The 14,592-nt window shown below is 45.3% G+C and overlaps 1 protein-coding gene across 2 annotated transcripts in view; it reads right to left on the reverse strand.

Annotated features, from left to right (window-relative positions):
• Positions 1 to 14,294, reverse strand: part of SETBP1 (SET binding protein 1) — a 245,466-nt gene extending 231,172 nt beyond the window's left edge. For both annotated transcript variants that reach the window (XM_078384166.1, XM_078384165.1), the window contains exon 1: positions 13,651 to 14,294. In XM_078384166.1, the coding sequence (XP_078240292.1) occupies positions 13,651 to 14,160 (510 nt within the window). In that variant the 5' untranslated portion in view covers positions 14,161 to 14,294. The remainder of the gene's footprint in view (positions 1 to 13,650) is intronic.
• Positions 14,295 to 14,592: the final 298 nt, after the last annotated feature.

Consider the following 14,592-nt stretch of genomic DNA (forward strand, 5'->3'; position numbering starts at 1 on the left):
TCATAGTGGGGGAGAAAAGCAGCCAAAGGTAGGAACCACATAAGCTTCCCTGAAGGAAACAGGGCACAGAAATCTTCTGATATACAGTATTCATTTCAGCACGCACACACGCACGTGCACACACATATACATATATTACAACAAGACTTTGCAACTAAAAGAAGCAAGGTACTGTAGTATGTTCCCAGACTGCATCATTTCACAGTTTGCAAGCTGAGAAGGGAAATTATACTTGTTAATGATCTTCCATTTAGAAAATACCCTCAGTGGTATATCAGCACATGCGTCTTTTTAAGTTCAGCGACACAATCTATCTTGTGATGGTTCTGCTATAGGTACTGGATTTTCTACACGAAAACGTGTGGGTTTTTTTGGGGGGGAGGGTTGTTAATTATGACCATCTATAAATAGGAAACAGTCCAGAATTTCGCTTCTTCCTCACATTAACACGTAAATAACTGACGATATGGGAGAAAGATGATAGCAAAACTTAGATCGAGCTCAGAAACCAGTCAGAGCTAACTCATGCAAGTAAGTGAAGTTGTATGCAGGTACTGAGAAACGCAGAGCATAATAATAATAATGCAACCTAACCACAAAACAAACTAAGCCCTAGTTAAGTGAAGCCCCACCCTCCACGCTTGTGTAGCAACCACAAGATGACATGACTGTATTTGAATAAATATAGATGGTTGTACATGAAAAAAAAATCCCCCGAAAATAAGCCGTAAGCGGGTTTTTTTGGAGCCAAAATTAATATAAGACCCTGTCTTATTTTTGGGAAAACTGGGTAGGATAAATACCTTAATCATTTTGCAGCCACCTCACTTTACCCAACAGTAGGGCCGGTATTACTGCATAGTTCACATACCTAGCAATGGGGGAGGCTGGATCCCGATAAGAGATGCCACATTTTTCTCAACCTCCACCTTCTGAAATATCTCAAGCCAGGGTCCAGACTGGTCCACACAAGGGACATTTCCCGGAGAATCACAGAAAAGTGATGTTGAAAGGGGTCTTTCACGTCCATCAAGAACAAAACCTGGAACACCACAGCTTGTGCCAAGCTTTCATGGAAAGCTTTGCCAAAAACATGTCTGCACGCTGTGTGATCCATGACACCGAATAAAGCCCACAGCCACAGGTTGTGGCTCGCCACGGCATCCATTAGCCTCCTGCCCACCTGAGGCTGTAAAAACAGAAAGATGAGCGCCCGGCGGCCACCACAGATGGCTGGGGGCTTCTTCAACTCTAGTGTAGGAGGATGTGGCGAGCTGCTTTCTAGACCCAATTCAAATGGTTGGTTTTACATTTAAAGTCCCTACATGGCTTGGGACCAGCTATCTAAAGAACCACCTCGTTAGGACCCTGTCTGGACCTTTCACGAGTGGGACCTTCTTAGGCGTACCCCCAAAACCCTACAGAGACTCCACACACACACACTTGATGACCACACAGGAAAGCAACACACCCTGTTGTGTTGTTCTTCCTGGTCTGCAGGAGGCACTCCCCAGAGAGTTGTGGTGTGTTCCCACCGCTTTTAAGATGGATGTGAAGACACACTTCATCCAACCTGCCTTTGAAACTGTTCTACCCACTACGGTGATTATTCCCAGGGCTTTAAAGCGCGGTGGTTTCAACCGTCCCATTGGCTTTTCGGTTTGTCTTTGATTTGTTTCCATGTTTGGATTGTGCCTTAAATTCCCTTTTTTTTTCCCCCAATGGGAAGGCAAAATAGAAACACAGGGAAGCCAAGAAGCAAGCGTGGGGGCACGCTTTGTTTTGAGACATTGCACCTGAGGAAGGAAAAAAGAGAGAAAGAGACGGTCCCTCTTCTATTCTCCCACATGACCCATCATCTCCCTCCCACAACTTAATGGACAAAAAAAAGGGAAAAAAAATCCACGGTAACAGGCTAAAACCCAGGCATAACAAACATGGCATGCGCTCTGCCTTCAGCTGCCCTTAACCAGTTCCAATTACTTCCTGACCTAAGTCTAATAAATACACAAAGCGTGAGGGACATTTTGTTTTATCATGTTTCAAAGAGACTGGCAGCTTTGTTTAAAGGCACAGGGATACAGAGAGGGCTAAAGAAGTCAGGAAAGGCAACTGACGCTGCTCAACAAGGATATAAATCTATATCCAGAGAAGCGGGAAGAATAGATTTTTAAAACAACTGACCCATTTCCCCCCCGCTCTGTGATTTGTGACAGAAACGTTGGTCCATCCAGTCTCCAGCAAAAGAAGCATTTTTAATACCCCCCCCCCACATTCAAGATATAGCATATGAACGACATAAAATATCTACAAATTCTTAACATGTCTTTGTTTAGCCATCCTGAGCCAGCTCACAAGTAGGAAAGCAAAGGTGGGGGAACCTCTTTTTCCCCCCCAAAAAAGTAAAAAATGAACCCCAGAGAAATTCTCACAGCTTCATTATTCATTCTACATAGAGAATACTGCAAAGTTTTAGAATGGGGAAAAACCGCTGTACGATACCTGTTGTCGTTGTGGTGCACGATCAAGTCACTTTTCACTGATGGTGACCCTGATAAAGATTTTTTTGAGAGACATGAGATGTTCAAGGAAAGATTCATCACTGCCACCACGACACCCCCAACGGAGTCCACCACTCTACCCACTGAACCACGCCGGCTTTCATGCAATACTTTTAAACTATGAAAGGATGGTGTCACTGGGGAGACCACATAGGCCACACTGGGTAACCGGAAGAGCCAAATCTCCCCACAGGCCCTGCAGTTCTGCCTGTTTATGGAGGCAGGGAGGGATGCCAGACAGAAGAGAGACAGCCGGAAAATTCTTGCACGTAATGGCGCTCTATACAGCGGGCTGCAAAGATCAAACTGGTCCTCCCAGTGTCACTGGCACAGTCGCCCACACGACCAGGAGCAAGGCAGTCCTCACGGGATTGTAATATTTGACTCCACCTTGGGCTGCAGCAAATCTCCATGACAAGAAAGTCCAGCTGCTATACAGCAAAGGAGGAAAAAGAGGGCAGGATTTTAGATGACTACGTGACCATAACTAGACAACATCTTAAAAAGCAGAGACATCACCTTGCCGACAAAGGTCCACATAGTCAAAGCTATGGTTTTTCCAGTAGCGATGTATTGAAGTGAGAACTGGACCATAAAGAAGGCTGACGGATGAAGAATTGATGCTTTTGAATTGCAGTGCTGGAGGAGACTCTTGAGAGTCCCTGGACTGCAAGGAGAACAAACCTATCAATTTTAAAAGAAATCAACCCTGAGTGCTCACTGGAAGGACAGATCCTGAAGCTGAGGCTCCAATACTTTGGCCATCTCATGAGAAGAGAAGACTCCCTGGAAAAGATCCTGATGTTGGGAAAGTGTGAAAGCAAGAGGAGAAGGGGACAACAGAGGATGAGATGGTTGGACAGTGTCTTCGAAGCAACCAACATGAATTTGAACCAACTCCGGGAGGCAGTGGAAGACAGGAGGGCCTGGCATGCTGTAGTCCATGGGGTCACGAAGAGTCGGACATGACTTAACAACTAAACAACAACACCAATGTTACCACACAGGGATAACCATGAGCGCTGGAGACATCTCTTGAATCCTGTGAGCTCAGGCATGGCAAACAAGAGATAAAACCCAGGTTGTATCCAGACCTATTTTGTCCAGTATTCTGTTCACATAGTGGCCAATCATATGACTCTGGAAGCCCGCAAGCATGACTCACATCCTTCCTCTGTTTCATGTCCTCCAGGGACAGATGGGAAGGCATGCATTCCCTCTGATGCTAGACATGATCTGTAGCCATCCTTAAGTAACCGCCAACAACGGGCCTAAGAGCTATGCATTTTTTCTAATCCTCTTGTGAGGTCGTCCAACAGGACAGCCATCACTACTTCCTGTGGCAAGGAATTCCACAGGACTGCACAGCTCAAGACTCTGCATAGGAAGGTCATAAATGACGTATTGATATGACGCCCGATTCTTCCCCCAACCTGACTCAGGCAGCACTTCCTCAAGATCCTTGTCCACTCGTCCACTTCATCCTTCCTGCTTTCTCAGAAGTTTATCTTGTGATCATCACGCCCACTCTGTGCAGCTCCCAGCACCAAGTTCATTCGACGTCAATATTGTTCAGTCCTCTGCTAATCATAACATTACAGTAATTCATCACCCTTTCCCATAACACACACACACACACACGCACAAACTTTGTTTCTCGTTATTTCTGTTTCTAAATATAGCGGAAGCACAGGACAGTAAAATCAAACACAAAGTTTCACTTCCCGGGTTCTGTGCTTTGCTGTTACCTGAGAAAAGCATGAGTCACAGCTGCGACAGTCAGTGGCTTTGTGTATTATGCGCTACAATCCGCCACGGGGCAGAGCCTCAGGGCTATGACATCACCTGCCACCCCCCTCAGGCTTCCGTGCTAGCTCTCTTGAGCTTAGCTACCGCTTTCACAAAAGTTGGGGGGGAGAGAGAAATGGATCTCCCCAGAATGATATGTGGTCACGCATGCCCCTGCTGTCATGCAAAAAAAGGATCTGCAGGGGGTTCGGTCTGGCATATGCAATAAGAGCCATTAGCTTTGCAAAAGACCCGCTCCTAGTGGGGAAAAAAGCTGTTAGAACTCATATTTTAGTATCAATCAACCCATTTGCCTCCCCCGCCCCGCCAAGTCTCTTTGTGGCAGGGGGCCTGGCTGTGGAAAACATCCTGATAAGCACCTGCATTCCCATATACCTCTGCTTAGAATGAATCCTGTGTGTCCCTGTGGGACATTCTTCAAGAAGACTCACTTTATGTACCATGCCAAATAAAGCTTTAAAAAGTTTAATTAGATCATGATCTAAACTAGTATCCTCAACCATGGCCTAGTTAAGTGGTTGCTGTATCCTCTTCTGTTCTAACCTTCATGTGTGAAAATAGCATCGTGTTGATTTTTAACCACTTTCCAGTTACATACAAATTATGGGGAGAGAGCTTAATACAGTGGACCCTTGACTTACAGACGGCTTGACTTACAGACTTTTTGAGTTACAGACTTCTCTGGCCGCAAAATTTAGGTTTGACTTACAGACTGAGATTTGACTTACAGACCAGAAAAAAACCAAAATGGAACAAAAACGGCCTGTTACGGGATTAATCGGTTTTCAATGCACTGCAGGTCAATGGAGACTTGACTTACAGACCTTTTGACTTGAGAACCGCCTTCCAATACGGATTAAGTTCTCAAGTCAAGACCCCACTGTAGGAACTCCAGTTAGTTAACATTAGCCATGATCCCAGTCTCGTCTAATGCACAGTCATGTCACAGGGGAATTCTTAGTCACATGATTCCTTGCACCCAGTTCCCAGCATTCAAACCAGGCCTTGGGTTGAATTGGGTTGAATGATCAAACTACAGTTTCCCAATAATTTCAGCTAAATTGACAAGACTTTGTTATGGTGGTGATCCTGGTACCAGAGACTGGAAGATTGAACAGGGCTGAAAAAGCGAAACCAGGCAAACAGGTCAAAGATCATGGTTTGCCTGTCCATTTGCAAACACGAGCCATGAAGGCTAACGCTCTGACTTCTAGGTGTGTGAACGGACTCTGCTTTTGGAGATCTTCCTTGAAAAGGACATGAGGCCATCGCTACTTTCGGAACAGATTCAGGCTCTTATCTCAAGCCACTATCTAACAACCCAGTTTAAACAGGAGGAAGTCTTGTAAAAGGAAAGGAAGGGCTCTGAATGAAAAAAATAAATTGGCAGGCTTCATTTGGTGTGTGTGTGTGGGAAAAGCACTTAATTTGACAGGGAGGGTACGTGTAAAGAATAAACGAGGCAAACCAACTGAAATCAGGGAGTCCATGGAACACAAAGGAAGTCTTGACCAACCTTCCTACTTGAACTACATCTATGAGCATCTACTGAATCAATTTGGAACGGACAGACTCTTAGGTCTGAGGAGGTGGACTTGGTCCACGAAAGCTCACATTAAAATAGAGCAGTTCGTCTTTAAGGAGTCACAATGTATCTGTCTTCTTTAATTTTTTATTTTTATTTTGCCTGATACTGTACTCTAAATCAAACCCCTTCTTCTATGAGATAAGAAGCATCTTTTTTTAAACACTGATAGCTGTCGGTTTGCACCGCCACCACCGTCACCCACAGACCGACTCCTTCATCACGATCAACCTCTTGCGAGTCTCACACTTGCAACCTCCTTACTAATTTTTGCCTGTGCAAGAGAAGCCAGCTGAAGCCAAATGGTTAGAGAGTTTACCCAGAACCATCTCCTGAGACAGCGTTGGAAGAGGACTGCACAGGTGATGAAAGAACCAAGCTGGGTCCTTCACCAAGAAATTCTTCATCACATGGTGGCCAACAAACTAGCCCCATCAACTCAAATTCCATTACACAGAAGACATATACGTCTTCCAAACATACATACATACGCAGTGTACATCTTCCAACCATACATACGTCTGAATGTAACAGAAATGCCAATGTTCTTCATAACTTGTGATGCAACATATGTAAACATCAATGGCAGCACTCACATAAATAGTTCAAATTCATATATCTGCATAGCCAGAATGCTCCAGCCCTTCTAACCGTAGGGGGGCATGCAACATCATCTCTCATTGGTTTCCTAAAAATCAATCCAAAAGGAAGACTCAACTGCAGGAACATGACAGAAACGGTGCAGGATATAACACGAAATCTAGTCTAGCCCTGAAGCTCCCTCACCCCCCTCCCCCCAAAAAACGGAGGCACTTGCAAACCCTAATTTTATGCTGCTAGGTTATCTCAGATGAGCTTGATACTAAATCCTAGATTGAATTAATTTTTCATTTATTGATAAGAGCCCGAACTTTGGCAGCTCAAAATTGGAAGATTAATCTGGCCCCATCCATTCATGCTTGGCTGGTTAAAGTCCTGACAACCTTGAAATACTTCAAATTAACATACTGCATCAGGTTTAGAGGGTAGAGATTAAATGCGCTGCACGGGAAGTGGATTTGGAAAATTCAGTACCTATAAAAGATTGTAACACATTAAGTTTCGGGTCTGTAGTAGTCCTTTGTGCAAATATTTTAAAAGACAAAATTAGCAAAATTCCAGTTAGTAGATTTTAATAGGCACCAGTTTTTTTTTCAGTTAGTTAATTAGTTGTGCTTATGGCTCATTTCGCTGGCCGGGTAGCTCGGTGGTTTCGGCATCTAGTTACGGAGCCTGAAGTTGGGAGATCGATTCCCCACCGTGCCTTCTGTAATAAGACCCAGCCTGTGTAGCCTTGGGCAAGCTGCACACAGTCCCAGGAGAAACCAGAAGAAGGGGATGGTATTTATTTATTTATTTATTTTATATCCCGCCTATCTGGTCGTGTATTCTGAGTATTCTCTACCTGGAAAACCCCTGAAAAGGAATTGACTTGATGGCACTTAGTCACTTAATAGAGTGCACTTATCCTTCAGCATCATCCTCACAACAACTCTACGAACTACGTTTGGCTCAAAGAATGTGACTGCCCCAAGGGCGCCAGAGAGTTTCATGGCCAAATGGGGAGATTTGAACCCTTCTCCAAGTCCACCTCTCCAACTCCTACAACCACATACATTTTTTTTGGTCCTATGTCTGATGAAGTGGACTTATCCACAAAAGCTCGTACTCAAAAACGATAAAAGTTAGTGTTTGAGTTGCCACCACATTTTCACTTTTGCTTTTACAAGATTCCAGCTGTGCCCATGTTTCCAGGTGCACAAACCCCCGAAACCAATCTGAAACGCAAGAGGCAGCATCGCAGATGCCTCCTGAGGTAAGAACACCATCATTTATTTCAATATCTAATTTATATATATTTTTTAAAAAAAAGAATAATCAAAGGGGTAATTAGAGGCAGAAACATTCAGAAAGGAAGACAGCCTCTGGATAACGTCACCCAAGAGCGTGTTCACGCTGGCAACGCACCCCTGATTAACTCCTGCACACTTCTTTCCTGCTGTGTCGTTCACCGGAGTTCACTGTCACTTTTTGGTGTTCAATAAACCGCTGAAAGATCTATTGGTAACTTCCTGCTGTTTCCTCTTTGATGCTCGCAAAGACAGCAGGGTGACTCCTGTTTTCCTGGGTATCAAGGGAATTCTCTTTGCAAGAGGCAACACACCTTCCACCCAAACTCATTTGAGGCATGGATACAACCCTTGCTCCCTGTCTCCACCATCCCCGGAGGGACTTGGGGGGGGGGGGGAGAAGCAAGAGGACAAAGCAAAAGCAGGAGAAGAATGCTAATTCAAGATGACAAACATTATCACTGTAAAGCCATTTACTGCTGAATTTAATTGCTCCTGGAGTCTGCTCCTGGTTTTTACTTGTAAAGCTTTCTCCATCTCTGTTCACATTTCTGCCGTCTGTCCCTCAGTCCTATCTGCTAGCTTCCCATGTCTTCAGCATTTCTGCCCCTGCTACTCTTCATACAATTCCTATGAGGCACCTCTTTTCTCTTCTCTCCCAAATCCTTCCTCTAAATTTACTCTTTTCATCCTTAGCCCACCGGCCCATCCAGCCACGCAATATCTACACGGATGGCCAGAGGCCTTCCAAAGTCTTTTGAGAAGACATTTTTTGCAGCATATGAAAACGTCAATGGCGTCATGCACACGATCACAGTCTTTTGTCAGCAGAGATTCCTGTCTCCATAAGGCCTACGTAACCACTTGGTAATCCAACGTAGCACAATCGCTTTCCTCAAAAGGCTACATTTGCCCACCATGGTACCATTTTTTTTAGGTCTTCTCCCCCTCCTCGTTCAAAAAGGCTGGAATCTATCTTTCAGTGGTCAGGGTCGAAACAGACGAAACAGGACCTTTGGAATCAGAATGTGATAATAAAGTATTTTGGATTCTTCACAGAGATGCATTCTTGACTACTAGGGTTAGAAATTAATATGCAATGCCTAGAGATCACCTCCTAACGGCCAATTACCAAACAAAGGCAAACTAATTCATAACTTGCAAAGCTCCAGAACAATGCTGGGCGTGAATGACAGGTCCTTTACTTTTTAGGGCCACTCTGCTTGTAACGGGCCCAGTTGCCACGTCATCTGTCATTTCACCAATTTTTCATTCAAACCACTGGTGGTAACTTATACTTTTGCTGATTCAGAAAATGCCTGAGTAAACAAATAAGTCTTCAACCAGGGACAATAACATACTGCCTTGGGAATTCACCAAGGGGGAGATTTACAACACGATGGGTGCCACAACAGAAAAAGCCCTTTTCTGCCCTGCAACCAACAAAGTTCTCTAGATCAGTGGTCCCCAACCTTGGGCCTCCAGATGTTCTTGGACTTCAACTCCCAGGAATCCTGGCCAGCAGAGGTAGTGGTGAAGGCTTCTGTGAGCTGTAGTCCAAGAACATCTGGAGGCCCAAGGTTGGGGACCACTGCTCTAGATCATCATTCAATAGATAAAGTTGGCAGCCCTTCTCCACCCCAGCATGGCAACTGAAGAAGATGGCTCTCTGGCATGGCACAAGGCCTTCCAGATCTATTAGGGTTTTATGCATGAAGAACAGCAACTTGAATCCGTCTTGACAGCTGTCTGACACCCAGATCCACAAAAATTATAATCACACAATTAAACACAACCCATGCTTCCCACAGCAGACACCTCATGAAAATGAGATTGTGTAGTTTTAAACTGCCTGGTGTACATGTCTGGGCCAGATGTCACGCCTCTGTGCTTTTTACCTGCTTGGTGCAGGAAACATCAACGCACCCTGGTTCAACAGGTGAAGCCATTTCACTCACCAGAGAGGAGGCAGCCAACACAAAGAACAGTCATTCCCGGGCGCTTGCATAAAACAAATTCGCCGCAATACCAGCAACTCTGAAAAATATTTTTACAAGGAGCCACACCTTGGGAGTAATGGAGATTGCGGTCTCCGATTGCATCTCCTCCTCATTTGCGATGATTCCATAACACCCTCGGGGCAATTAGAGCCAACTGCTCTCACGTGGAAAAGAAAAGAAAAAAAGAAGAAAAAAGGGGCGGGCAGTTATTTAATGTGTTTGCGAAGCGTCTTGCAGTGGAAGAACCAAAACATGGCCGGCAACCAAGAAGGTGTCTCCCGTTCAGGACCAATGGCTAGTCTCCAGGAAATTCAGGCAGAAACTTGGCACAATTCCGTAGCTCCATTCTGCAACTTCCCTCTGGGCCTGACTGGCTCCCAGCCTGCCTTCTTGATTGATTCGGAGAGTTAGAAGGTTCCCCAAAGATAACCCAATCCCCTGCCAACGTAGGAAATCCATTACCACGGTAGGCCCGACAGGTCCCTTGCTTTTAAAATCTCTAAACGGGATGAAGGAGGCAGGATCCAACCTGACCAGCATTTGGTCTGGCATCAAGAAAAGACCCAACTTTATTCATCCATGGATTGATTTCCATTTCCCTCCCCTCAGATGGAGAAACCATGCCTTCCTAGGGCACAGGATACGTTTCTAAAACAAAATAAATTTTGGGGAGTTTTTTTTGGGGGGGGGAAATCTACAAGATTTTTTTTTCTCCCCACACTGATTCCACCCCCTAAAAAAACCTGGCATTCACCTCTAGTTTCACTCCAAAGACCTGGTATGCTCCCCTTCCTAAAATGATCTAGGGCTGCAAAAATGGGCCCCAGGAATTCGGAACCTGCCCGGCTCTGCTCTAAATAATTACATAATTAACGACTATTTCATACATGCTCTACGTGCTAACTAAGCAAAACGTGGATTTAGGAAATTAAAAGAACAACACAGACAAACTCCATGACTCTGAACATAATTTGCAGACTGTTAGATCTGATACCGCATGAGCGTTACCTAAGGGTGGAACCACATTTCCTGACTGAAATCTGACGTGTTGATCAGGATTTCACTAGGGCAGAACGGTAGCTCAAGGGGTGATGACTGTGCACCTTGGCAAGAGCTTTTTCAAAAGCCTTCCCGTCCAACAAATTCCACCAGTTCCCCCTCTAGAGCAGGGTCACCGAAATCTATGGGACTCGTCCGATTAGGACGCCCCACACATTTCATTGGGATGACTCTCTAGGTAGGGCCAGCACTGGATCTAGCCCACGGCTGCTTCTCACCTCCTTTAGTTCTGTCCATAGGGCAGCAAAGGGTAAGCACATCCAGCCAGGATTTAAGTCAACCTCTGCTCCTGTAATGTCCAGACTCCTCATTCTATGATAATGCCCTGTAGATGCTGGTCCATTTGGACCAATCCTATCCTTAGGCAGAGTGAGCCAACAGCCTCGGATGGGAGATCATAAGGCAGAAGGTGCACTTTCAGCTGAGGGACCAATTTTATTTTATCGTGTAGTTTTATAAAAAATCAAAAATCTGCTCCTCAGATTCTCCAGGAGCTGCACCAAAGGCATGAGTACGAGGAGTGAGAAAAGAAGTGGTTAGAAACCCACTTCTGGTAGTAAACAATAAGTCTTCTACAGGGTGCAATGGTGCAGAGGGTTATGTGACCTTTGTAAACAGTGATCTATCACTGAAAAGTGTAGGTAGGAAGGGGGTCGGGGCATTCCTAAGGGCAGGGCCCCACAGAACCAGCATTCAGGACCCACGCGAAACCCCACCAACAGATTTCACCCACTTCCTTCTTAAGGCAATGAAGTTTTATGACACAGTCCTGCAAGGTTAAAAAAAACTCCACTAGTTTATGAAAAGCAGAGAGTGTGGCGTCCCCTTCCAAGCCCCCTCACGTTTCCCTGCTCAGCTTATTTGTTTTTTTTATTTATTTAAAATAACTGCTTAGCTTGCAATGCTCACAGTATTTTAGGAAACACCGCCCTGGGGAGACAAGCTCTTCTGTTGCCATGCAAAGCATCTGGGGGAGCTTCAATCTTGAGTAGACAATTAAGATCCATTAACCGTACAAAATACTTGCTCCTTGTGTGTTGACACAGGCGATCCAAGCTGCCTGCCTTCTGGAACTCTCCTTCTGAGATCAGGAAGAGGCTGCAAGCACCACCAAACCCATCCTGCACAGATGAACAATTCTGCCATGCTCTGAGAGGGCCAGGTTGCTAATCTCATTGCCAGCACTGAAGTCATATTCCACTGAGTCCAGGCAGTATTTTTTTGCAAAGGGACTGGGAAAAAGCAAATATTCTATCTTTCTCTCAGGCAACAAACATTGTTAGCAAGTCCTGAATCAAACTCGTTTCTTCAGCTAAGCACATCCAAGCAAGGAAACGAAACAAAAAAAAGAGTCCATTTCCCCAAGCAAGCAGGGAGAACTTCCTGAGAGGGTGCGAGAAGGAGAAGGGAATTTCAGATCACTTGGAAAGAACGTTTGCGGAATAACACCCATTATGCTTATTGACTATTCGCTCTGCCGATAATTATAATTTTCCAAATCTCTGCCTCGTCTATTGCTTTGGATTATAATCACTAGTTCCTGGGCACCAGAGGAGGGAAAAGAACCAGGGCTAACCTGTTTCAATCAGATATGAGTTCCTCCCCCCGCTCTTCCCCAAAAGAATTGTCCTTAGATGCATTGACGGCGCATGTTCAATTCCCACCTCCCTCCAAAAAGAAAAAAAAATCAACAACATTCAGGATACAGATAGGTGAATTGCAAATACTTTCTTAAGCTTGCCTCTCCTCTCATGGGACTGCAAGACTGCTTAAGAAAAGCACTTTGTTGCTGCATATTCCTCTTCTAAAAATAGGACACCCATACCCATAACTTCCTAAGGCAGCATGAACTCCTTTATCCTTCCAGGTCTTCCAAGCAGACTAGCCACCTCCTAGTCTGCTTTATTTTCCCATTTTTCAAAAATATTCTCTCCGCTCTCAAAGACTTTGTCCAGAGCTGCCAGATTTAGATGTTTTCTGTCTCTGAGAGAAAATAAGGAAAGGGTCTTTCCTTTCCTTTTTTTTTAAAAAAATTTCAAAGGTATTTGGAAACTAGTCTACAGAAGGCAGAAGTTAACAGAGCAAATTGTTTGGAAATCGTCCGCTCTACCTGTCCCTTGCTAGACAACAAAGCCTGTTCCAGAAATTGCTCTTATTGGGGGGGGCGGACCCTAAGAGACCCTCCCCACTAAAAGGAATTTCTATTAGAAATGCACTATAACAAGCGTCTGTTGTTGTCTGCCGGAGCCTTAAAAACAGCACGACCTCTTCCGGTTTAAAGCCATTGGCTTTGTGTGCCTCCCACTAAAGGGGCCATTATACTGCCCTTCAAATGGGTCTTTAAAACACCCCTTCAGCTGAGCCCCCCACAATGGCCCAGCAGCTGGTGTGCAGGGACCAGGGCGTTTCAGAGGCGAATCGCGCTTCCCCCATCGGCTTGCCAGCCCCCTCGGCAGCCACCTCCATCTGCTTCCCCGGTCCACCTGTTGTCACGTATTACACGTATTTAGATTTCAAAGTCCATTTGGCTCCCAAACTGCCTCTCAGTCGCTCCCTCTCCCACCCACTCCCCCCAAAAAACCCAGAAAGGGTTGCTTTCCGGCAACAAGAACCAAGTGAGAAAAATTCTCCAGATTCAGGTTCATCCATGAAGCCCCAAGGCTCGATACCAGTACATCAAGAGATATTTTTAAAAAGGAAAAAGAAAATAATAAGAAGCAAAAAGGGGGGAAATTGAATGGCCTTACCTTCTTTTTAGAGTACGCTCTATCTTCCTCTTTAGCAGCTTTGCTGTTTTTTCCAGCTCTCGGAAATTTCTGCTCCCCGGACTGCTTAATGGTGATTTTGATCTCGGGTGGGCAGATATAGTTCTCCAAGTTTTTGGGAGGCTTCTTGGCCCGCTTTGTCGTCTGGATTTTCAGCTTCAGGCTCCCCTCCGTGAAGTTGGCCTCCTTGATGGAAAACTCCTGTTCCTCCAGACCGTCTCCGGCCACCCACTTTTCGCTATCCGCGTTCGAGGCAGAATCCACGTCTCTTCCAGAACAGAGTTCGTCCTCCTCTTCCGCCTCCAGACGGTCGCCGCTCACCGGCATGCCTTTCGCCGAGCCAGACGCGGGCAACATGGCCTCCCCGGCGGAGCCAGGAGCCGGCGGGCTTTTGGTGGAAGCCATGGCCGATCCCAAGAAATCGGGGTCTCCTCCCCGTGGCCGGGAAGCGCCTGAGTTCTCCCTTTGCTCCACGGAGATCCCCCGATCCATAGAAGGGGTGGGAGGGTGGGAGACGGGGATATGCAGGAATCAAAAAAGGGAGAAAACTCCAAGGAGTGAATGGTCGCTTCTCAACGAAGTCTCTCAGAGTCTCAAAAGTCCAAACACTGCAAAGTCAGCAACGTTCAGTTTGGCAACTAGTGAAAACACAGAATTAAAAAGAGAGGGAAAAAAGATGTCAGCATATTTGGTAGGTAGTGAGCAGCAAAGTAAAACTTGACACCAACTGACATGCATGTACTTATTTGCTTCATTTATATCCTACCTTCTCTCCATGAAGTTCACCCATCCCTATTTTAAAGCTCACAACTATCCATGGAGATTAATCAGACAGATCACTAGTAACATACAACAAAATGTAGACAGCATGTTATTAGAAGGTGGAACACCTTAACTGCTATAACACATCTGATTGTCCTAGCA

The sequence above is a fragment of the Pogona vitticeps genome, chromosome 2 (assembly GCF_051106095.1).
Source record: "Pogona vitticeps strain Pit_001003342236 chromosome 2, PviZW2.1, whole genome shotgun sequence".
NCBI lineage: Eukaryota > Metazoa > Chordata > Lepidosauria > Squamata > Agamidae > Pogona > Pogona vitticeps.